The sequence below is a fragment of the Balaenoptera ricei genome, chromosome 19 (genome assembly GCF_028023285.1).
Source record: "Balaenoptera ricei isolate mBalRic1 chromosome 19, mBalRic1.hap2, whole genome shotgun sequence".
NCBI lineage: Eukaryota > Metazoa > Chordata > Mammalia > Artiodactyla > Balaenopteridae > Balaenoptera > Balaenoptera ricei.
In genome coordinates this window covers 11432491-11455085 of record NC_082657.1, presented here as the reverse complement: position 1 = coordinate 11455085, position 22595 = coordinate 11432491, and the positions used below count along the sequence as shown (strand labels likewise).

The 22595-nt window shown below is 53.2% G+C and overlaps 1 protein-coding gene and 1 pseudogene across 2 annotated transcripts; both read right to left on the bottom strand.

The window, feature by feature from the left end:
- The window catches only part of LOC132353967 (carcinoembryonic antigen-related cell adhesion molecule 1-like), a 902477-nt pseudogene that overhangs the window by 126282 nt on the left and 753600 nt on the right, over positions 1-22595 (bottom strand).
- PHLDB3 (pleckstrin homology like domain family B member 3) lies at positions 1126-22178 on the bottom strand. 2 transcript variants are annotated; one of them, XM_059904770.1, is made up of 17 exons: positions 22162-22178; positions 21856-21922; positions 21022-21386; positions 20157-20339; positions 19795-19932; positions 16068-16196; positions 15694-15855; positions 14594-14704; positions 14349-14432; positions 13920-14030; positions 8618-8717; positions 8376-8466; positions 8204-8291; positions 6632-6688; positions 3263-3482; positions 2571-2656; positions 1126-1557 (listed from the first exon to the last, which is right to left on the bottom strand). In XM_059904770.1, the coding sequence occupies exons 3-17, from the start codon at positions 21253-21255 to the stop codon at positions 1423-1425; spliced, it is 1929 nt and encodes a 642-aa protein (XP_059760753.1). In that variant the 5' UTR covers positions 21256-21386; positions 21856-21922; positions 22162-22178; the 3' UTR covers positions 1126-1422. The 2 variants fall into 2 exon arrangements, with proteins under 2 accessions (XP_059760753.1, XP_059760752.1); XM_059904769.1 differs by lacking the exon at positions 22162-22178 and having other exon boundaries at positions 21856-21972.

The window sequence follows — 22595 nt, the reverse complement described above, 5'->3', positions numbered from 1 at the left end:
GTGACAGCCTAGAGTGGTCAGGGAGTGGTCCTGTAGTTGGGGAGCTCAGGGGACTGTGGAAGCCCACCAGGGATCAGGGAGAGCTTCCTGAAGGAGGGGACACTTTAGGTGAGATGTAAATGATGAAAAGTTCTATGCCTGTCGTTCACAATCACCCCATCCTCAGCATCTTTCTTATCAATTTATTCCCTCAACACCTAGTTTCCCTACAGGCCATTTGCTGTGTGCCAAGGACTCAGTAGTGATAGAAATAGCGCAACCCCTGCCTCCTGGGGCTCCCGCCCAGCACGGGAAACACACCCATCAAACACACGGATGACCCAGAGTAGTCAAAGCCGTGATGGGGAAGGAGCAGGCAGAGTGATCAGGGCTGGGATGGGAAGCCCAGAGGGAGCATCTGACTCAGCCAGGAGAATCAGGCATCCTGGAGAAGGAAACATCTGAGCTATGACCTAAATGATGAGTAGGGTGGAGTGGGGAAAGGTGACTTAGCAAAGGGAACATTACATAAAGACCGACAGGTGAAAGGATAGCTTTTTTTTTTTTTTCACTTTCATGGGGTGAAATGTGCCCTCTGGTGCTGGGGACACAGCCATGACCAGGACAGCCCTGGCTCTGCCCTCATGGAGCTCCCAGTCCATCAGGACATAGATCCATCACCAGTGATGACCCACGATGTTCAGGAGTGGGACAGGAGGGCTCAAAGGGAGGTACTTGATCCAGCTGAGGGAGTCAGGAAGGGCTTCCTGAAGGAGGGGACATCCCAATTAAGACGCGAAGAATAAGGAGCTAGGTGGTTAAGGGAAGGGCAGAGGGAATAACATGTGTCACGGCCTGGAGGGCAGGAGCCTAGGAGTTCCTAGAAATTGCCAATAGCCCAGTCAGGTCCAAAAGGGTGGAAGCAGGCGGGCCCACAAACTGAAAAAACAAAATTGCCACAAGACTAAGGACGCATGCCTCCCCACACCCCCGCCCCTCCCAGCCATGACCTTGGGGTTGGAGGTCTCCATTCCTAAAGGGTAGAACAGCTAAAGGATGCATGGTCTCCGAGGTACCCGTAACTCAGATGTCTTGCCTAGGGGTCGAGGGGCCCCGTACGCCTGTGCTGGGAACCTCAGCAGTAACCACTGTTTTTCCTCCAAGTTTAATTCGGTATCGCAGGAGCACCAATAAATAGTTCCTTCCAGCCCCCGCAACCTTCCTCCCACCCGGGGCAGAGCCTCAGGGGCTGGCTTCCCGTCCGGGGAAGACACCTGCAGCCCAGAACTGCGCGGCTCAGACCTGCCGAGCCGCCGAGCCCACAAAATTCCCGGGAGAGTTCCAACGGGGCTGGCCCAGGATTTCCAGCAGTGGGCGTGGCTTCGAGGCAGCGCGTGCGGGGCAGAGCCTCGCTGGGACGTCCCCCTGAGAGGGTATGTTCACTCAGGGGGCGTGGTTCTCGTCCGCCGCTGTCACGATGACGTCCATCCAGATGCGCATGGCCTCTGGGTTTGGCGCCGCCATGTAGAAAAGGCGTTCGTAGGTTTTGACACAGAACGTTAGGCGAGGGTTCGGGCTCTGGAATAAGAAGCGGAGTGGAGATGGTTATGAGTCCACCCTAGTTGGAATCCCAGCCTTGCTATTTATAGGCTTTGTGGGGTTGGGCAAGTTATTTAGACTCCCTGAATGTTTCCCCATCTGACTTCCTAAATGATGCTACCTACTTCGTTGGGTTATGAGGATTAAATGAATTAACACAGGAAGGCGCTTAGAATTATGGGAGCAAGAGGAATTTAAAAAGAGGACGGACCCATGTCCCAATCCCCCAGCCTACCTTCTCCTATATTAGAAATAGACATTCAAATTTCCCCTCCCCCCAAAATCTAGGTCCCCCTGGTTTGTAACTGGGAAAAACCTAGTGTCTACAACCTATTTATTGAGTACCTACTTGCCAACCCTGAATTAGGTAAATCCTTTACGTCCATGATCTGTTTCTAACCTCAACTCTGAAGAAATGGGCTGAAGATTGCCCATTCTGAAGGTGAGAAAACTAAGGCTGGAGAACGGAAGTCACTTTCCTGATGTCCCACAGCTCGGATTCCAGCCTAAGCTCTAAAAAGCCACAGTTGCTCTCCAGAGCTTTCTAAACATTGTATCAGTTTCTGGCACTGCACTTTTATTTTTTATAAAAGTTCCAATTCCTGCGTTCTCTGGGGAAAAATAAATATGATATGACACCATGGGGCCCATCACCATTTGGCAATGATGGGCAGATGCTAACGAGTGATCGTCTCCTTTAGATGCTCCCAGGCTGCCTCAGTCCTCACCCTGCCCAATTCAGACATTTATTCTCAACTTGGCATCTGCGTTTGCCAAATTTCTGCTCTAAAACTTTTGTTCCAAGAAAAATATCAGTGGGCTGAGAGCCAGAGACTGAGCTCTTAATTTTTGGTCCCTGCAGTGAAATGATCTGTTGGTTTCCTGTGCTGGATAGAGTAGGGGCTGTGGGTGGCCTTTCCCAGGGATAAGATCAGGCTTGACAGCCGGGGCTCCAACCAGGAGGGCAGAGCAGCACCAAGCAGGGGCTTCACCTTGAAGGCACAGCGTAAGTGGTCGTAGTAGACTTCCTCAATGGCCTGGAAGTAGATGACGCCTTTGAGCTTGGTCTCTTCTTTGTCTGATGGAGGGAGGTGAGGGAGAAACAGAGCCAGTGAGAGGTGTGTATGGTGGGGGGAGCAGGGGAGTCACTGGGCCCAAGTCCCGAGACTGGGGTTGGGGTGAGGAACATGGTGACAGTCTGTAGGTCCCTAAAGTACTGTGGTTGGGAGGTGAGTGCATGTTGACGGGAGACTAGGTGGGAGACTGGTGTGGTGACTGGACAAGACCGGAGAATGAGGTCTGGGGAGCTGGAATCCTAGGTCCCCTAGTGCCTTGGCCCCTGAGAGGGGCAGGGACTCAAGGAGAGATTCAGCATCATTGATTCTCCTAGGGAGGAAGGAGGAGGGGCCTGGAACCCTAGATTTGGGGGCTGGGCACTGACAATGCTCCTCTAGGGTATCTTAGGAAACTGGGGTCTGGGGAGCCAGAGTGGTACAAAACTCTTACCCATGCTACTGAGGAGGGCTGGGTCACTAAAGGGGAAAGGGGCTGGGGATCCAGACTCGCGGGCCTAAGAGAGAAGGGGGCTGAGGGTGGGACCCCTAGGTTTCTGGGGTGAAAGTCTGTTGTGGTTTCTTCCAGGGTCCTGGGGGCCCGGGGCCCAAGGCAGCCAGGCTGGGCTTACCTGTGTAGTAGGCCAGGCGGCGGGCCTGGCGGTCAAAGCAGAACCACCGCTTCCTCCAGGTCTTGATGCGGCCTCCCATCTTCACCAGGGGTCCGCGGCAGCAGCCCCCGGACACCCGTATGTGCGGGCAGCTTTCCGGGTTGTGGCCCCAGCGTTCCAGGTGTTGCCGGAGATCCAAGACCCGAGGACCAGGAGGGCGGGATGGGGCTGTGGGCGGGGCCTGGGAAAGCAAGAGAAGGGGGCAGTGACTTCATGGTGGGGAGGGGGGCGGGTCCTGCAGCCTGGACGCCCGCCCCCGAGGGGAGCCGGTCAGAGTAGCTCAAGTGTAAGGCCCGGCACAGCCTTTCATTAACAATGACGATCAAGATGATATTTCCAACAACTAAACTGATTAACTGACACTCTGCCCAGGGCCTTACCAGCATCCATTCCTTGACTCCCCACGGCCACCCTTGGGTCAGGGCTACTATGAGCCCCATTTTTCAGATGAACACACTGAAGTACAGAGAGAGAAAATAATCCACCCGAGGTCACACAGAGCTTCTAAGTGGCAGAGCTGGGTGGCAAACTCAGGTCTTCCTGACCCTAGCGCTTACCCTGAAACACCAGAGACGTGTTAGAGAAGTGATGGACCCCGGTGGAACCCTCATCTACCGTCTCTGTAAAACAGGGACCAGATAGTGAGTGATCAATAAATGAGAGCACCGTTTCCATTATTATTATTATTGTTGTTATTATTCTTGTTGTGATGAAATTAGTGATTATTACCTGTGCTAAAAAAAACACTTTATAGGTATAATCTCTGTGTCCTCTCAAACTCTCTTCAAGGGGTAAGTACATCATTGTCCCCATTTTACAGATGTGGAAACCAAGACTCCGAGAGGTGAAGTCACTAGGCCCAAGTCACACAGCCAGAGCTGACGAGCCAGGACTCCCCGGGCAGAGTGTCATCTCAGGAGGCCATAAAGGGGAGAAGAATGAAGGTGATCAAAGTGTCTACTGTTACAAGGCCCAGCCTGATCATACCTATTCTTCCCAAATGATCCCTGCAAAGAATGGTATGATCCCCGTGGTCAAACTGAGGCCTCAGACTTCAGCATGCAAGGGGACCCCCTAGGGATTTTGTTAAAATGCAGACTGGGATTCAGTCATTCCGGGGTGGGGGGTCTGGGGTGAGGGTGAGGTTCTGCACGTCTAACAAGCTCCCGGGGAACAGGGACGCCGAAGCTGCTGGGCCATGGACCACACTCTTGAGTAGCAAGGGCTGAAAACACTGAAGCAAGGCCAAAGCAAGAAGGGATGAGAAACAGAGGTGAGACTCATTGGACGGAGACAGGGGAGAATGAGGAGGAGGGGAAATGGGGAGGAGCCGGGGAATGCACAGGAGGGGAAGGGGTGGTTAAAAGGGCACCCACTGGGTCATCTCACCAAATCCACACAGTAACACTACCAATCACCACGTATGGAAGGTCCCACTCTGTGGCCGGCACTGTGCCAAGTGATCACCTTGTTGCCTCTCCAAAACAACCCATTATTGCCCCCATTTGACAGATGAGGACACTGAGGCTTCTAGAGAGGAAGTGACTCACCAAGGTCACCCAGGTAGGATGTAGTGGAGCCGGGCCCCAATCCAGGACAGCAGGGATGGGCTTGGGACTGTCACCTCCCCCACTGCCCACCCGTGTCACCTCCGTGGAACGCCTGCCCCTCTCGGAGCCTCAGTTTCCCTACACTGAAACTCAGCGGTTATCACAGCACCCTCCACATGGGGCTGTTTCCTGGATGAGCTCGCTGCTGTCAGGCTCCCCGACCTGGTGATTCCACTTCCAGGTGCGAATCCCAGAGACACACTTGCTCACGGGCACAAGAAGGCAGCTTGAGCTGTAAGGGGGCGGGGGTGGCGGGGGGGCCAATGCAGTCAACAGGGAACCGTTTAATAAATGATGATGGTACACAGCAGGAGTGCTTCATTTTTAATGAGGTAGAGCTTATGCGTTACAACCCAGAAGGCTCCACTGCCCTTCCCAATTTATTTTATTCCCGAACTCTTATCAGCACCTGACGTGCTACTTATTTTACTTATTGATGCTGCTTTTTGTCTCTCTCCCCTGCTAAACGCCAGCTTCTCCAAGGGCAGGGATTGTCACTTTGGTCACTGCTATATAACCCAGGGCCTACCACGCAGTAGGCCCTCCGTAAATACTGGGTTGAAATGAATAAGAAAAGGCCAAATGGTTGAGAGAACCAAAAGCAGGTTGGGAATGATGTGCTCGATTACAAGGAAAATAAATTCACCAAATATGGTTTGATCGGTGTATGTAGGAAAGTATTAAAAAAAAAGATTTGAACGCTTCTCCGCGATAGAAAACACCTGCACTTCTGCAGGTAAGGTGAGGGGAACTTCACTTTCCCAAATTCTGAAGTGTTTGTTATAACAAAAAGTATTCATGTTCTTAGTGTAGGTAGAAATAAAATTTTAATAAGGAGCTGTCAGCTAAATCCAGAGTGTGAGAAATTCTACAGGATAAGTGACTTTTCCCACAAATTAATGGCATTTTTTAAAGCAGGGAGGGAGGACTCTATCTCAGGGATTTAAAAGACGTTTTAACTAAATGCAGTGTGCGTGCTTTGTTTGGATCCAGATTCAAATAACCAACTATAAAAAGACATTTTGGAGACAATTAGGGAAATGCGAATACGGATCATGTATCAGAAAGTTGCAGAATTATTAATAATCTCATAAACTATGACAGTGGAATTTTTGTTATGTTAAAAAAAAACATCTATTGGAGATACATAGTGAGATATGGATGAAATGGTACAATATCTGGAATTTGCTTTAGAATATTCCACTGCAGAGTGGGAAGTAGGTGAGGATTCAGTACAACAAAGTTGGTAAGTAAAACAAGATTCAATATTGATGATCACTAGAGCTGCATGGTGGGTGGGTACAGGGAGGTTTATTAATCTAATCTACCTTTGAATATGCTTGCATATTTCTATAATCAGAAGTTTTTAAAAAGAATCAAATAAATAAAACAAAAAATTCAAATAATATTTAAAAGCCCCAGGACGTGGTTACCCTCATTCTGCAGCAACTGCTGACTCTCTGACACAGGCACCCACTTACAGAAGAGGGAACCCAGGCACAGAGAATGGAGCATGTCACCCGAGGACACGCCATGGATACAGACGGCCCTGATGGGAACAGGAACTAGGCCTTTCGAGTTCCCCTTCCACTTGCCAAGCCCAGGATACTTTCCTGTGCCGTTGGAGGAGGCGATAGGGTGAGATAAGACAGGGCAGAGGCCAGGGTGGCAAGACAGACCAGGGGAGTAGTGGTGGGGGAGGGTTAGGGGCGGGACTGACCATGATGGCAGGTACAGGGGGGTCTGAGGCGCCTTCCGTGCTCCTTCTGGTCCCTTCCTGTGAGTGCAGAAAGAAAGCATCAACGAGAATGCTAACCAATAATAAGTGGGGGACACGTACTGGGTTCCTGGGTCCTGAGGGAGGAGGGGCCAGGGGCCTGGATCCTGGGTCTGAGGGGGGAGGGGCCGGGGGCCTGGATCCTGGGTCTGAGGGGGGAGGGGCCGGGGGCCTGGATCCTGGGTCTGAGGGGGGAGGGGCCGGGGGCCTGGATCCTGGGGCTGAGGGGGGAGGGGCCAGGGGCCTGGATCCTGGGGCTGAGGGGGGAGGGGCCGGGGGCCTGGGTCCTGGGTCTGAGGGAGGAGGGGCTGGGGGTCTGGACTCCTGGGTCCTGAGGGAGGAGGGGCCGGGGGCCTGGATCCTGGGGCTGAGGGGGGAGGGGCCGGGGGCCTGGATCCTGGGACTGAGGGACGAGGGGCCGGGGGTCGGGATCCTGGGGCTGAGGGGGGAGGGGCCGGGGGCCTGGATCCTGGGTCTGAGGGGGGAGGGACCGGGGGTCTGGATCCTGGGGCTGAGGGGGGAGGGGCCGGGGGCCTGGATCCTGGGGCTGAGGGACGAGGGGCCGGGGGTCTGGATCCTGGGTCTGAGGGAGGAGGGGCCGGGGGTCTGGATCCTGGGTCTGAGGGAGAAGGGGCCGGGGGCCTGGATCCTGGGTCTGAGGGGGGAGGGGCCGGGGGCCTGGATCCTGGGGCTGAGGGGGGAGGGGCCGGGGGCCTGGATCCTGGGGCTGAGGGGGGAGGGGCCGGGGGCCTGGGTCCTGGGTCTGAGGGAGGAGGGGCTGGGGGTCTGGACTCCTGGGTCCTGAGGGAGGAGGGGCCGGGGGCCTGGATCCTGGGGCTGAGGGGGGAGGGGCCGGGGGCCTGGATCCTGGGGCTGAGGGGGGAGGGGCCGGGGGCCTGGATCCTGGGTCTGAGGGGGGAGGGACCGGGGGTCTGGATCCTGGGGCTGAGGGGGGAGGGGCCGGGGGCCTGGATCCTGGGGCTGAGGGGGGAGGGGCCGGGGGCCTGGATCCTGGGTCTGAGGGGGGAGGGACCGGGGGTCTGGATCCTGGGGCTGAGGGGGGAGGGGCCGGGGGCCTGGATCCTGGGGCTGAGGGACGAGGGGCCGGGGGTCTGGATCCTGGGTCTGAGGGAGGAGGGGCCGGGGGTCTGGATCCTGGGTCTGAGGGAGGAGGGGCCGGGGGCCTGGATCCTGGGTCTGAGGGGGGAGGGGCCGGGGGCCTGGATCCTGGGGCTGAGGGGGGAGGGGCCGGGGGCCTGGATCCTGGGGCTGAGGGGGGAGGGGCCGGGGGCCTGGATCCTGGGGCTGAGGGGGGAGGGGCCAGGGGTCTGGATCCTGGGACTGAGGGGGGAGGGGCCGGGGGTCTGGATCCTGGGGCTGAGGGGGGAGGGGCCGGGGGCCTGGATCCTGGGGCTGAGGGGGGAGGGGCCGGGGCCTGGATCCTGGGACTGAGGGAGGAGGGGCCGGGGGCCTGGATCCTGGGGCTGAGGGGGGCGGGAGGGGCTGCCGTCTCACCCTGGCCTGGAGCAGCCGCTCCCTCTCTGCCACAGCCTGCCGCAGGAGCCGTTCCGTGCGGGCGATGTCCGGGTGGAGGGCCCCACAACTGGGAGCAGAGAACAGAGACGGGGAAGGTTACAGCAGCCCGGCCTCTTCCCCCCATCTCCCCACCTTCTCCCTGATGTCTCACATATTTCTGGGGCCACAGTTCAGCAGCTGATAGAGGGGGTGTCTCCCGGAGTCTCCGGCTGCTGGCGGGAGGGCCGAGGCCTCCAGGGCTCCTGCGGGGGAGAAGGGCTGGGGGGCTGGGACGCTCCCTTGTCTAAACCCCTCCACCTCTCCCCCAGCAGAGGCACCCAGGTTCCTCCATCCTGTGCTGCAGGAGGGTGGTTAATGGGGAAGAGCATACGCGGGGAAGGGGTACGTACTCACCAGTACAAAAGAAGGACAGAGGCCGGGGGGATCCCCTCTGGCTCACTCTCTCTCCCCTCTTCCGGGGCAGGCTTCCAGTCCTCTGGAGGCCAATGGAGCCCTGAAAACACACAAAGCCCACGCACACAGGGAAAGATGCTCAGCCTCCACCATGAAGCTGGAGAAGCGCCAAGTAAAAGCACCATCTCACTGGCACAGATCAAAAAGCCACTGTAAACGTGATGCTGAGTGAAAGCAGCCAGTCACAAAGGACCACACAGTGTAACATCCAGAATGGGCCGATCCAGGGAGACAGGAAGTGGGTTAGCGGTTTCCAGGGACTGGGAGGAGAGGGGAATTGAGGGGTGATGGCTAAAGGGTATGAGGTTTCTTTAGGGATAATGAATATGGTCTCAAATTGATTGTGGTGATGGTTGCACAACTCGGTGACTATACTAAAAACCCCTGAACTGTACGCTTTAAACGGGTGAATTGTAGCGTAGGTGAACTATATATCTTGATAAAAGTGTTAAAAAAAACCCCAAAAGCCCGCTGTGTTGGTGGGAGTGTGCAAAATCCAGGTGCGCTCCCACAATGCTGGGGGCCGTTTTATTGGAACAACCTTTATGGAGGCCAGTTTGGCTCTTTTTTTAAAGTCAATGAAAAAAAAAGAAAAAGAAAAACAAACAAACAAAAACAGAAAAGAAAATCAAAATAACAAATGCATAGGTAACTTTGAGCCCCAATTCCACTTCTAGGACTATATCTGTGGAGACACTCAGACATATGCAAAATGACCCGATTTCAAGGTTAATCCCCACAGATGCCTGGGGACCACCTAAGTGCCCATCAAAAGGAGGCAGGGATTAACCAGGGATCATCCGCTTGGAGGAAAACTCCAAAGCGTATAAAAAGGCGGAGAATGCTGTTTATATCAGACAGAAAATAACATCCAAGATAAAAGCAAGTACGGAACAGTGCAAAGAGAATACCACCTACCCATAAAAAGAGGGGGAAAGTATATACATGACTGTTTAAATACAGAGTATCTCTGGGAAGACGGGAGACACTAATAACCCTGGCCACCCCTGGAGGTGAACCCTGTGGATGAAAACAATGGTGGGAAAGGTCTTTTCTCTGAATATCCTCCCATGACCTTTGGACTTGGAACAAAAGGAATATTCGTTTAAAAAATAATAATAATAAACATGATAACCAAATGCAACCTGTGTTCCTAGATCAGAAAAAAGTTTTTTTTTTCTTTTTTTGTTTTTTGCTTAAAAAAAAAAAACACATTTGTGGGACAACTGGCAAAAATACGAATCACATCTGTGAACTTGAATAATATTGTCTCAATGGTAGCTTCCTGAATGTGATTGCTGTACTGTTGTTATGTACGAGAATGGCCTTGACCTTAGGTAATAAAAGTAGAAGTATTTAGGGGTAAAGGGGAATCATGCTTCAGAAAAGAAGAATAAACTGTGTGTGTGTATGTGGGTGGGTGTGTACAGAGAGAGAATAATAAAGCAAATGTCAAATGTGGTAAAATGTTAATCACAGAATCTGGGTGACGGGTATGCAGGAATTCTTTCTACTATTCCTGCAATTTCTGTAAGTCTTAAATCATTTCAAAATAAAAAAACTACCAAAAAAATGAAAACAAAATTATTTGAGAGTAATAAAGACAGAAAACTGAAATCACTTCTTAAAGAAAAAAACAGCAAAAACTCTGCCTGGATAATAAAAATAAATAAGTTGCATAATTTGAACACCAGTAGGGGTACTCACTGCTCAAATAAATGTAATCCACAAGTCATTAATAATACTAAAAGAAAAATTGAATTGGTCACCTTGGAGGATGCAGGAGAACCAACCCTTTATTCTGAAGACAGGAGAATGAAGTGAAACCATCAAGCGTTTTCCCTGCATTTCTTACAAAAACCATATCCCTGGATAACCAAATAATTAATGAAGGCAAGTCCCTCTTTTTTTTTTTTTGGCTGCACCACCCGGCACGTGGGATCTCAGTTCCCCTCCAGTAGAAGCTCGGAGTCCTAACCACTGGACCTCCAGGGACCCCCTGGATGTGATTTTCTAGATTCGTATTATTTTAAAATGTTTTTTAGAATAGTGACCAATATTTATCAAGTGCCTAACAGTGTACTTGGCACTCGGCAGACCCATTTAAGCTTATAAAAGCCCTGGGAGTCGGGAAAGTTTCGCTCTGCTGCACAAAGAGGAAACCGAGTCCCAAGTTCCTGTGGTTCTTCACTCTTTCCTTCCTTCAACTGATATCCCCAGCACTCCCCAGCTGAGAGACCTTAGATTGTTGGCACTGAGGGAAAAGGCAGGTAAGAGAGACCCAAGCCTTGTCTCCATGGCGCTGACATTGTAGGAACTGAATGAGCCATTGTACAAATAAGTGTATCATCAGAAATTGCTGTGAGTAAAGAGTGTGTTATAAAAGGGTGATATAAAAAAGGATCACATAAAGCAGAAACTAACACACCATTGTAAAGCAATTATACTCCAATAAAGATGTTAAAAAAAAAAAAAAGGATCACCTTCCAACTGGAAGACCAGGAACAGCCTTCTGAACACTGAACCTAAGTCCCAAAAGATAAGAGCTGGCCAGGGGAAATTCCCTGGCAGTCCAGTGGTTAGGACTCCGGGCTTTCATTGCCAAGGGCCTGGGTTCGAACCCTGGTCAGGGAACTAAGATCCCACAAGCCCTGTGGCAGGGCCAAAAAAAAAAAGAGTTGGCCAGGGGAGACTGAGGGGAAGGGTGTTCCAGGTGGCAGGATCAGCAAGTGCAAAGGCCCTGAGGGAGGAACAAGTATGGAGTGCTGGTGGGTCAGTGCTCCTGCAGCTGAGCAGTCAGTACGGGGAGGGGGATGGTGAGAGGTGGGCAGGGGTCAGACCACACAGGGACTTGTGGGCCACGGTGAGGAGACTGGGGGAATCATGGAAGGCTTTTGGTGGGAAGAGCTGAAGTAGGAGGGATGAAGATCACTCTGGCTGTTGTTTGCAGAATAAATTATTGGGAGACAAAAACTAAAATAGAGAAAATCAGTGAGGAGATTGGTATAGGGTCACTAAAACCAGAGATGAGGGTGGAAGTGGGTGGAATAAGAATGATAATAATTATACTAATACCAATCAATATAACTCTAATCAGAGTAACAGGTGCCCACATTTACTGAGCACCTGTTATGTGCCAGGCATCACACTAAGAGTTTTAATACATTAACCAATGAATGCTGTTATTATTCCCATTTTGCAGCTAAGTAACTTGAGGCACAGAGCTGTATCTAAGGTCAGCCAGCTAGGAAGTGGCAGAACAGGTACTGGCACCCAAGCAGAGTCGGTACTCTTAGTCATCACATGATCCTGGCAAGAAGGTGTAGAATTTGAGAAGGATTTACTAGGACTTGGAGGGAGAGAGAGGAAGGGGCAAGGAGGAGTCATTTGTTAATCCCTGCATTCATTTACCCACTTGTTTACTGTTTATCTGGCTGAGTAAATAAACACTCCCTGGGCTCCTCGTGTATCCCGAGGTCCCCAGTTGCTCCCTCTGAGCTGGTGCTAACCAGTCGCCCACTTAGGTTCTGAAGGATCCCTGAGAAATCCTCGTCTCCCGCAAGGCACAGGCTGTGGAAACAGGCAGCCTGGCTTCAAACCTAGCTCTGCTGCTTAGCTGGGTGTGTGACTTTGGTAAATCACGGCTCTTCTCAGGGAGATTCCCCCTCTGTAAAGTGAGCAACGCCCCGCTGCCCTGCCATGGCTGATGCAAGGATTCAACGAGTGACCTCATGCAGAGCACACAAAAGAGTGCCCAGCACGGCCGCCAGTGTCCAGGGGTCAGTGTCTGGCCCCCAGGTGACACCCAGGTGCAAGGTGGGTATGGGATCCATGCCGGTGGGTATAGGGCCCACCTGGCCTTAGAAGTTCCGTGTACACAGGAGCCAATGACTCAGGTAACACCTCTATAGGAATGGACCCAGCTTCCCACCAAGTATTTATAGATATGCGATTTACTTATAAGGGTCATATTTACCCTAAGTCACGTTGCCTGGCAACACAGCTGACAATTCACCTTTATCAAGCTTCCAGCTAGAAAGTTACAAAAGCTCTGCTAACCCTTTACCCAGATAATAATAGGACCTCCTTCTGCAGGTTCTTCTGAGCAAAAAATAAAATTATATATACATAAAATTTCATGAATATGTAATACATATTATTGAATTGTATATCCATGAAACAATAATATATGATATATTAGTATACTATAATATAATATATATTAGGCTGAAGCACTTCAAACTGTCAGTATTTGACTGTTTCTCACCTCCAAATAATAGCAATTTCATGTGGCTCGAAGGCATAAGACGGCTTTGAGCAGGCCCTGGCCTACATTAAGCTCTTAAAATTAATATTAATATGAATATTGTCCATATTAATTAATAAGATAATGTTGCATATTATATTAGACAATATAAACAATTAAATATGATAACAGACAATATAATTAATTAGATAATAATTGATGACATGTTTCTGAAAAAAACATTTACATGATAGAACAAGAGCTCCCAATTTCTAAGCGCTGGTCCCCTATCCACACGACTGAAACAAAACTCTTTTCATTGACTATTCACCCCTACCTCACACGCAGCACTCTGACACTGTCTACTCTATTTCATTTTAAAAGTTGGTAGCTGGACTTCCTTGGTGGTCCAGTGGGTGACACTCCACACTCCCAATGCTGGGGGCCCAGGTTCCATCCCTGGGTTCCATCCCTGGTCGGGGAACTAGATCCCACATGCCGCAACTAAAAAAGATCCCACATTCTGCAGCAAAGATCCCGCGGGCCGCAACTAACACCCGGCGCAGCCAAAATAAATAAATAAATAAATAAATAAATATTAAAAAAAAAAGTTGGTAGCAACATACTCAATAAATGTTTTAACCCATTAATAAGCTGGGATCCCCGGCTTTAAGAAGATCTGGAAGAAAGGATATTCAAGAAACAAGTAGCTGCTCTGCTTTTGGGGAGGGAGCCAGGGGCCAGTGGGGTGGGGAGAGGAGACCTTCTTATCAATATGCCCTGTTGGGTGGCTTTTAAAATTTACACCTGGGTAGGCACAGTCCCACTTCTCCAGGGGAGGGGTGGGGTGTTAGGCAGAAGAAAGAAAACGAATAATAAAGCTGGAGGCTGATAAACATAAATACCACTTGATCAGCCTTCCCTTTCCCCGGGCCCACCGCAGAGAAAGCCACAGTTACCAGCGAGACCCAAGGTGACGAGGCATTGGGGGGGCACCTGGAGGGAGCCGTGAACGGAGAAGAGGCAGGAAGAGGTGGCGGCGGTAGCGTGGGCAGTGGGGTCCTGGAGAACCAGCAACTGGCGGTCTGTCTTCTGGGTGAACAGGAGCTGCAGGAGAACAGGTGGGGTGGCTGGCCGCTGGAAGGATGCTCTGACCCATGCCTCCAGAGCCAGCCCATTTCTTGGATGGAAAAACAAAGGCTCAAGGTCCCAAGAGAGCTGAAATGTGGTCTCAGTGAGGGAGGACTATGGGCAGAGATGGCTGATTCCCTGAGGAGGAGGACCTGGAGGCTGGATCTCCTGGGTCCCAGGGGGAAAAGGGATTAGGGGTTGAGAATCGTGGATCCCAAGGGAGAAGGGGGCAGGGGGCCTGGACTCCCCGGTCTGAGGGAGGAGGGGCCTGACAGGCGCATGAAATCCCCATACCTTGGTGAGGGCCTGTCCTGGCTCAGAGAAGTCCCCGCCAGGGGTTCCCTGAAGGCAATTGAGCTTGAGCAGTCTGCTCCGTTCCTAGGGGAGAGCAAGACATCAACGGCTGCCACACCTCAGGGTCGGAAAGGGCCATCCCAGCAGCTCTCTCTGATGCCAGGAGACCTCTGGGGTGCAGGGAGGCAATGGGATGCCCTAGGGGGAAGTGGGGAAAGTAGGACAGGTGCCCGGGGTGAACTTACCTGGGTCAGGGCCTGAAGGGCCTCCTCCTTCTTCTGGCTCAGCCCCCAGCTCTCAGCTGCCATCTGCTTCCCCAGTGACTTGAGCTGCTCCTCCAAGACCTGGATCCGGCGCTGCAGGGCACCCCCCAGGGCCCTGGTTACTCAGCTGCCCCAGGGTCCCCGGGCTGGTTCCCACAGAATCAGGTCCTCCTTGAGAGCTTGGGGTTTGCTCCACCCCATAACAGAGACCCTGGCATTTGGGTGCCTGGGAGGGGGTGGGGGACTTAGAGTTAACCTCCGTGGTGCCCTCCTCCCCTTTGGGGGGTCCAGAAGAGACTTGAAGTGAGTTGGAGGGATGGAGGATCCAAAATCCAGAGACCGAGGAAGACAGAGACCCAGAGAAAGTCACCGTTGCCAAGAACAGAGAGAGAAAGAAAGGGAAAGACAGAGACAAACCAGAAGAGATACAGAAAAGAAGAACCAAGACAGACCCCAAAAGACAAGAGATGCAGAGACAAGACAGAAACAGAACAGAAACAGACAGAAGCCGTGAGACAGAAATGGGAAAAGAGACAGTGACAGGAAAAAGATCCAGAAATAGAGGCGGGGAAAGGAGACCCACATTAGAACTTTCTAATCCAAAACCCTGGGAACCTTTGTATTAAATACAGTCAAAGTGTTGCTTTTTCCAGTGGGACTTGTCAGACCCTTGAATGTGAAGCCCCCAGAAAGGACTAGTGGAAGCATCATTTGGGATGAGGGCTTGAGAGGCAGGGAGCCCAGTGGCGAAGACCTAGTGGGTTCAGATCCCAGCTCTGTCCTTTATGAACGAAGCGACCTTGGAAAAGATTACTTGAGCACCCTGACCTTGAGTTTCGTCACTGATAAAATGGGAAAAAATATTAAGACGTGTCTCCCAGGATTGTTGTAAGGATTCAATGACTCAATACTCGTGAAACATTTAGGACCGCGCCCAGCACATGGTAGATGCTCAATAAACGTCAGCAACTGTCATTACTATTTTGAAGTACATGACACAGGGGAGACACGAGGACAAAGAAGGGAGCAGAGGAGACAGGGGGCAATGGCGAGGGAGGCAGGGCTAGCCCAGCCCGACTCACCCTGTGCTGCACCACGCTGGCCTGGAGTTCCTGGACCTTGGGGCCCGGTGCCCGGGCCCTGGGACTGTCCCAACCCTCCTCCTCCCGCTGGCTCTCTCGTTCCAGCTGCTGGAATTCCAGGTCCTCGTAGGCATGCTCGGCCACAGCCAGCTGTTCCCTCATCTGTGGGGGAAACACAAAAAGGCTGGAGGCCTGGACCCCTAGGAACCAGGAGGGTAGTGGGCTGGGGCCAGGAATCCTGGGCAATGAGGGAGGAGGGGGCTGAGGATCCCGAGCTACTAGGTGGGTGGGGAAGCAGAGGGCTGAGGGCCTGGATGTCTGGGTCCTGAGCGGCCTGGACACCGGGTCCCTGAGTGGGTCCAGCGGACCCTCACCTCCTGCACTCCCTGCAGAAGCCGCTCACGCTGGTCTCCCGGCTGCAAGTCGAGCTGCCCCTGGGCCTCCCGGAGTCTCTGGCGAAGACCCTCCACACGATCCCGCTCCTGGCTCAGGTGCCTCTGCGCCTGAATGAACAACCAGGCTCTTGGCCTCAGCCTGAGCACAGGGAGGGAAACAGAGGCCAGCCGGGGCCAGGCCAGCCAGATCTCAAATCCCTCCCTGTCTGGGGTGTTGGCTCCACGAGGGCAGGGACCCTGTCTGTCTAGTTCACACTTACACAGGCCCACCCAGGGCAGGTGTCAAGTAAACAGCTGTTTAAGAAATGAACGAGGGGACAGATGAATGGATAAAGAAGATGTGGTGTATATATACACAATGGAATATTACTCAGTCATTGAAAAAATGAAATAACACCATTTGCAGCAACACGATGGAACTAGAGATTATCATACTAAGTGAAGTAAGTCAGAAAGAGAAAGACAAATACCATATGATATCACTTATATGTGGAATCTAAAATATGACACAAATGAACTAATCTACGAAACAGAAACAGACTCACGGACATAGAGAACAGACTTGTGGTTGCCAGGGTTGGAGATGGGGGAGGGGTAGATTGGGAGTTGGAGTTAGCAGATGCAAACTATTATATACAGAATCGATAAACAACAAGGTCCTACTATATAGCAATAAGAACTATATTCAGTATACTGTGATAAACCATAATGGAAAAGAATATGATAAAGAATATATATATATATACGTATAACTGAATCATTTTGCTGTACAGAAGAAATTAACACAACATTGTAAATCAACTATATTTCAAGTAAATAAGTTAAAAAAAAAATGAATGAGGGAATGAATGCAAAACATATCCAGGCTGGGTGATTGATACTGGAGACCCAGAAGGGGGTTCGACCTGGGCCCTGGGCTCCATCAAGGGACACAGCCAGTTACAGTCTGGGACAATCAGGGCAGTGAAACACAGAGACTATGGGAACCCAGAACGCGGGGAGCAATTTCTACTGGGGTAATCCTAGGCTTCCTGGATGTGAGGATTTTAAGGTGAGCCTCAAAAAAACAGGGAGTATTTGGGAATTCCCTGGTGGTTCAGTGGTTAGGGCCCCATGCCTCATTGCAGGGGGCATGGGTTCGACCCCTGGTCAGGGAACTAAAATCCCACATGCTGCGTGGCGTGGCCGGAAAAAAACAAAACAAAACAGGGAGTATTTAGACCGGTGGAGATAGAGGGGGCTGGAAGGGCATTTTGGATAGAGGGGAACAGCATGGAGCAAATGAATGGAAGTTGAAAAGTACAGGAAGTGTAGGGACAAACTCTGGTCAAGAAGGGAGAAGGTGGGGCTTCCCTGGTGGCGCAGTGGTTGAGAATCTGCCTGCCAATGCAGGGGACACGGGTTCGAGCCCTGGTCTGGGAAGATCCCACATGCCGCGGAGCAACTAGGCCCGTGAGCCACAATTGCTGAGCCTGCGCGTCTGGAGCCTGTGCTCCGCAACGAAAGGCCGCGATAGTGAGAGGCCCGTGCACCGCGATGAAGAGTGGCCCCCGCTTGCCGCAACTAGAGAAAGCCCTCGCACAGAAACGAAGACCCAACACAGCCAAAAATATAAATAAATTAATTAATAAATTAAAAAAAAAAAAAAAAAAAAGAAGGGAGAAGGTGGGGTAGAGGGAAGAGATGGGGAGCACAGGTGGGAGATGACAGCGGAAAGGCAGGCAAGGTGCAGCTCACATTCGGTTTGGCCCACCAGGCTGAGGAGCCCTTATCCTGGGGCAATGGGGAGCCATGGAAGGATTGAAAGGATCTAGGTGTGGAATCATCCCTCTGGGAGATGGGCTTGAGGGCTTGAGACCAGCTCCTTCATGAGTCCTCCAAGCAATAAGAGTGAGGTGAGGTCTGAGCAGTGCAGATGTAAAGGAGACAGACTAGAAAGAGAGGTTCAGGGAGCACAAAGAATAGGACACGGTGACTGACAGGCTTGGGGTGAGAGATAAGGAGGCATGCAGAGCGAGACTCAGGACTCTGACCTGGTGGCCAAAGGGACAGTGAGACAGGGACAGTGTGGAAAAGGGAGTTGCTGAGGTCAGCTTTGGATAAGATGAATGAGAAGGGGCCAGACTCCTGAGTCTGAGGGAGGAGGGGCTGGGCGCCTGGACTCCTGGGTTGGAGGGAGGAGGGGCCGGGGGCCTGGATCCTGGGTCTGAGGGAGGAGGGGCCAGGGGCCTGGATCCTGGGTCTGAGGGAGGAGGGGCCGGGGGCCTGGATCCTGGGTCTGAGGGAGGAGGAGCTGGGGGTCTGGATCCTGGGTCTGAGGGAGGAGGGGCTGGGGGCCTGGACTCCTGGGTCTGAGGGAGGAGGGGCCGGGGGCCTGGATCCTGGGTCTGAGGGAGGAGGAGCTGGGGGTCTGGATCCTGGGGCTGAGGGAGGAGGGGCTGGGGGCCTGGACTCCTGGGTCTGAGGGAGGAGGGGCTGGGGGCCTGGACTCCTGGGTTGGAGGGAGGAGGGGTTGAGGTCTGGAATCCCAGGTGCTGGGGGGAGGAAGGAGCATCTAGGAACCAGTATCCTAGGAAGCGGGACACGTAGGTCTACATTTTGAGAGAGAAATCAGGGCTGGGAGAAATATAGGCTCTTTGAAGTAAATGAAGACTCAGGACCCAGCCCCAGGAAATTCCAATATTCCAATAAACGGCAAAGAGAGAGTTTGATAGAATTACAAAGTTACCATTTTCCAACCTATAGTGCCAACTGGTCCAAGCAATGACCACCAATGGATGTTAAAGCCTTTAGGTAAATAACTATTACGAAGGGATCAGAGTGACCTCACTGAGGTCTGGAGGACCAGAGACAATGTCCCCCTGACCCAGCACACAGGAAGCACTACAGCACATCTGAATCTGACCCAGCCTCTACATCTGAATCTGACCCAGCCTCTACATCTAACCAACCACCTGCTTCCAGGAAGAGAAATGAGATCAAGGACACCCCAGGCATGCAACCGGTCACACGCTGACCATGGAACAGAAGACTTGGTTTCTCCAACAAATAGTACAGTAGGCAGGGACCATTAGAGGTGAAATGACACACACAAGGCATTTCACCAACTACAATATACTGGCCTTTGGGGGACCGGATTCAAACAGCCAACTGTTAACTGTTTTTGAGACAATCTAGGACCTATGAAAACTGACTGGAAATGAGACGGTATTAAGAACTTACTAATTCTTCAGGTGTGATAATGATATAGGGATAATGTTTTTTAAAAGGAGCTCTTATCTATAAGAACTAAAGCATTTACAGGCAATATGATGTCTGGGATTGGCTTTCAAAACTAGGGACAGGGAAGCCAATTGGGGGATAGGAAACAGGAATGGAGCTGAAGCGGGGGAGCACGCCACCTGGCAGCCCGTCTGACTGCTCTGTTTTTGTTGGTTTGATGTCTTTCACAATATGACATTTAAAGAGCGAAGAGAGATGGGCAAAGGAAGATGAACCAGTGAGTCAGGCCCCAAAGTCATGGCCAAGGAGGGAGGAGGGAAACAGGAAGAGGCATAGGCCCACTCCCCCCGCCCTGCCCCCAGCCCAAGGATCCCCGTTTGGGGAATGGGGATAACCTCAGGGCCCAGGGCCCAGAAGCACCTCAAGGAATGTCTGTCCAACAAGGAAGAAAACTGAGGAGGAGGACCCAGCAGGGCAAACAGACCTGTTCGTGCTGCTCTCGGCCGCCCTTTTCTGAGTCCACCTGCTGCCCCAGCAGCTCCCAGAGCTGCTCCTCCTCCCGCCAGACGGCCACTCGCTCCCCAGCCAGCTCACACCGAAGCAGGGTCACCTCCACCTCCATCTGCGGAGAGAATACAAGGACTGGGACCCAGAGGCCTGGGTCTGAGTAGGAGGGGGCTGGGGGCTCGGGCGCCTGGGTCTGAACGAGGGACCTGTGAATCTGAACTCCTGGATTCGGAGAGAGGATGGAGCTGGGCTCCCGCAGTTGGAAAGGACTGGGAGTCTGGCCTTGCGGGGGTTCCCCAAGAGTTGGGGCCAGAATTCCCAAGAGGTCTGCAGCCTCACCTGGATCCTCAGTTCCTTCCTCTGACGCTGTAGCTCCTTCACTCGTTGCTCCATCAAAGCCACGCGAGTCAGTGCCTCCAACTGCTGGGCTTGAAGCCGCCGCGCCGCCCCTCGCACCCCTTCCCCAGCCTGAGAGGCTGCGGGTGGCGTGGCCGGGATCTGAACGGAAGGCGAAGCCTCCACCTGCGGTTGAAGAGGGCGTGGTCAATTGGGGAGGACTCGCCCCCTGCAGTCACTAAATAGGTCTGTCCTCCATCCCAAACATCCCCTCAGGGGGTCTGAGTCGGCGTTTAACTCTACCACCAAGTTCTTTTATTCAAGGAGGGGAAGGTGCAGGTCCGGGGACCGCTCGGCCCCGTGGGGTGGCCCAGGGGCTCGCAGTCCGGGGAGGGGGCACAGAGCCGACACAAGGATGGTGTTTCTTTTCCTTTATCCAGTTCCCATTCTCTTGGCGTCACTTCTTCGAAGGTCCTGCATCTCTTTCTCTCCCCCCGGGTCTCCTTGGGTCTTTCCCCCTTTTCTCTGGGCTTCATCTTCCTGACCCAGTATCTGTCTTCCGTCTCTGAATCGTTATTTCGCTTTCTCCCTCGGAGTATCTCCCTCTCTCAAGGTTTCTGTGTCTCTATTTCTGTTTCTCTGAGCATCTTTTTGTTTTTGAGTTTCTGTCTGTGTCTCTATCTCCATCTCTCTGAGTCTCTGTCTCTGGTCTTTCAGTGTCTCTAACTCTTTTGGGTCTTTGTCTCTCAGTCTCCCTGTCTCTGGGTCTCTATCTGGTCTTCCTATACCTGTCTCTCTGTGCCTCTGTCACCCGTTTGGGTCTGCCTCTCTGGGTCCCCCCTTGGCTCTCGCCCTCCGGGTGCCTCACCGCATCGCGGCTGCTCTCCGTGCTGCTGCCTTCTCCCACTTCTTCCTCTTCCTCCGCCTGCTGCTCAGCTCCGTGGCCGCTCGGAAGCTCTGCTGCGGCCTCGGGCACCTCCTGCTCGCGGGAGTCCTCGGGGAGCTCCCGGGACGGGGCGGCCCCTTGAGATCGGACCTCCGCGTCGCACTCGGGGACCGCGGGCGGCAGGGTCCCCTCGTCCGGGCTGCTCCGTGTCCCCATGGCCTCTGCGGACTCCGACCGGGTGGGCGGAGCCTAGAGTTCGGGAGGCGTGGCCCGGTAGCGTGGGGGCGGGGCCCAGGAGGGCTCAGAGCCCCGCCCGAAAGCTCTGGAGAGCGCTCCGGAGGCTGGGCCTAAGAGTTCAAAGGATGCGACTGAGCAGTCCGGAGGCGCGGCCTGGAGTTTCTAGGGGCGGGGTTCGATGGCTCCTAGGGCGTCACTCCCCCGGAGGCTTGACCAGAATTTGAGTCCGGGGTCCTAGTCCGCCCCCTACCGGCCTCTCCCTGCTATCCAGGTGTCGAGCCTTGTACTCTCCCAGCAGCCCCGCACAATCCCTTGGACCACTTTAGAGGAACCCCAACACCTTCTCCTTCGCGGACTCAGGAGTCGGGTTCCGCCGCGTCCTCTCTGGAGCCCAGTAATCTCAGCTCTGACCCCACTGTGCAAGGGAGCGGCCCCCCTGCCGCCTCACCGAGGGATCCAGGAGTCGGGGCTCCTGGTCTCCCTCTCTGGACGAGCCAGGAGCCTTGAGCCCTCGGCTCCTCCCGGAGCTAGATTCCAGAACTCCAGCCCCCTCCACCACCGAAGCCCCGGCCCCCTCACCGGCTCAGGCTTCAGCGCGCTCCCTTCTGCGCTCCGGCGCTGCAGTTTCTGCCCACTAGACAGGTGGCTGGGGAAGAGTGAGGAGAGAGAGGCTGCTCTGTCCCCCTTCCCAGCAGCCCGGAAGTGGAGGGGGGACAACAGGTCCAACAGCTCTCGAGGGAGGAGGGAGCGACCAGCTTGCCCCGCCCGCAGCCGCGGCATCCGGCCATTCCGGCCCCACCCTCGGAAAGCCCAGCATGACGACCCCCCAACTCTGCCTCCAGCGCCCCCATTCCTCCCCCCTGGAGGGCCAGGCGCCTTGGTCACCTATGTATAATGTCCAGACCCTGGGAATCCTGAAAGGAAGAGGGGAATGGAGATAGGGGCCTCTCCCCTCTAATGAGCCCTTTAGAAGGGCTCCGACCGGTTTGGGGAGCTGGGCAAGGGGAGGGGGGTGCCCTGAGCTGAGTCAGAGACCCGCCCAGAGACAGGGGGAAGTATGTTCCCCCCACCACCACTTTGCTATGGGTGGAGGGCAGAGGTTAAAGGTCTCAGCCAGACTCTTCCCGCTCTGGGCAAAAACAGGAAAATAACTGGTATGTGAGAAAGGATCACTGGATGTCAGGAGCTATGTGTATAAAGTATAAACATTTTACACGCATTAATTTATTTCATCCTTACAGCGGCCTACAGAGAAAGGGATTACTATCTCCATTTTATAGTTAGGAAACTGAGGCTGAGGGGGACAAGTGTCCGCAAAG

What these genes read in the sequence shown, in the direction of transcription:
- PHLDB3 (XM_059904770.1), bottom strand. Translation starts at nt 21,255, where the DNA reads ATGGGGACACGGAGCAGCCCGGACGAGGGGACCCTGCCGCCCGCGGTC. An exon ending in CGGAGAGCAGCCGCGATGCG is followed by an intron (nt 20,340 to 21,021) that starts GTGAGGCACCCG and finishes CTTCAACCGCAG; the next exon opens with GTGGAGGCTTCGCCTTCCGT. An exon ending in AACTGTGGCCCCAGAAATAT is followed by an intron (nt 8,292 to 8,375) that starts GTGAGACATCAG and finishes CTCTGCTCCCAG; the next exon opens with TTGTGGGGCCCTCCACCCGG.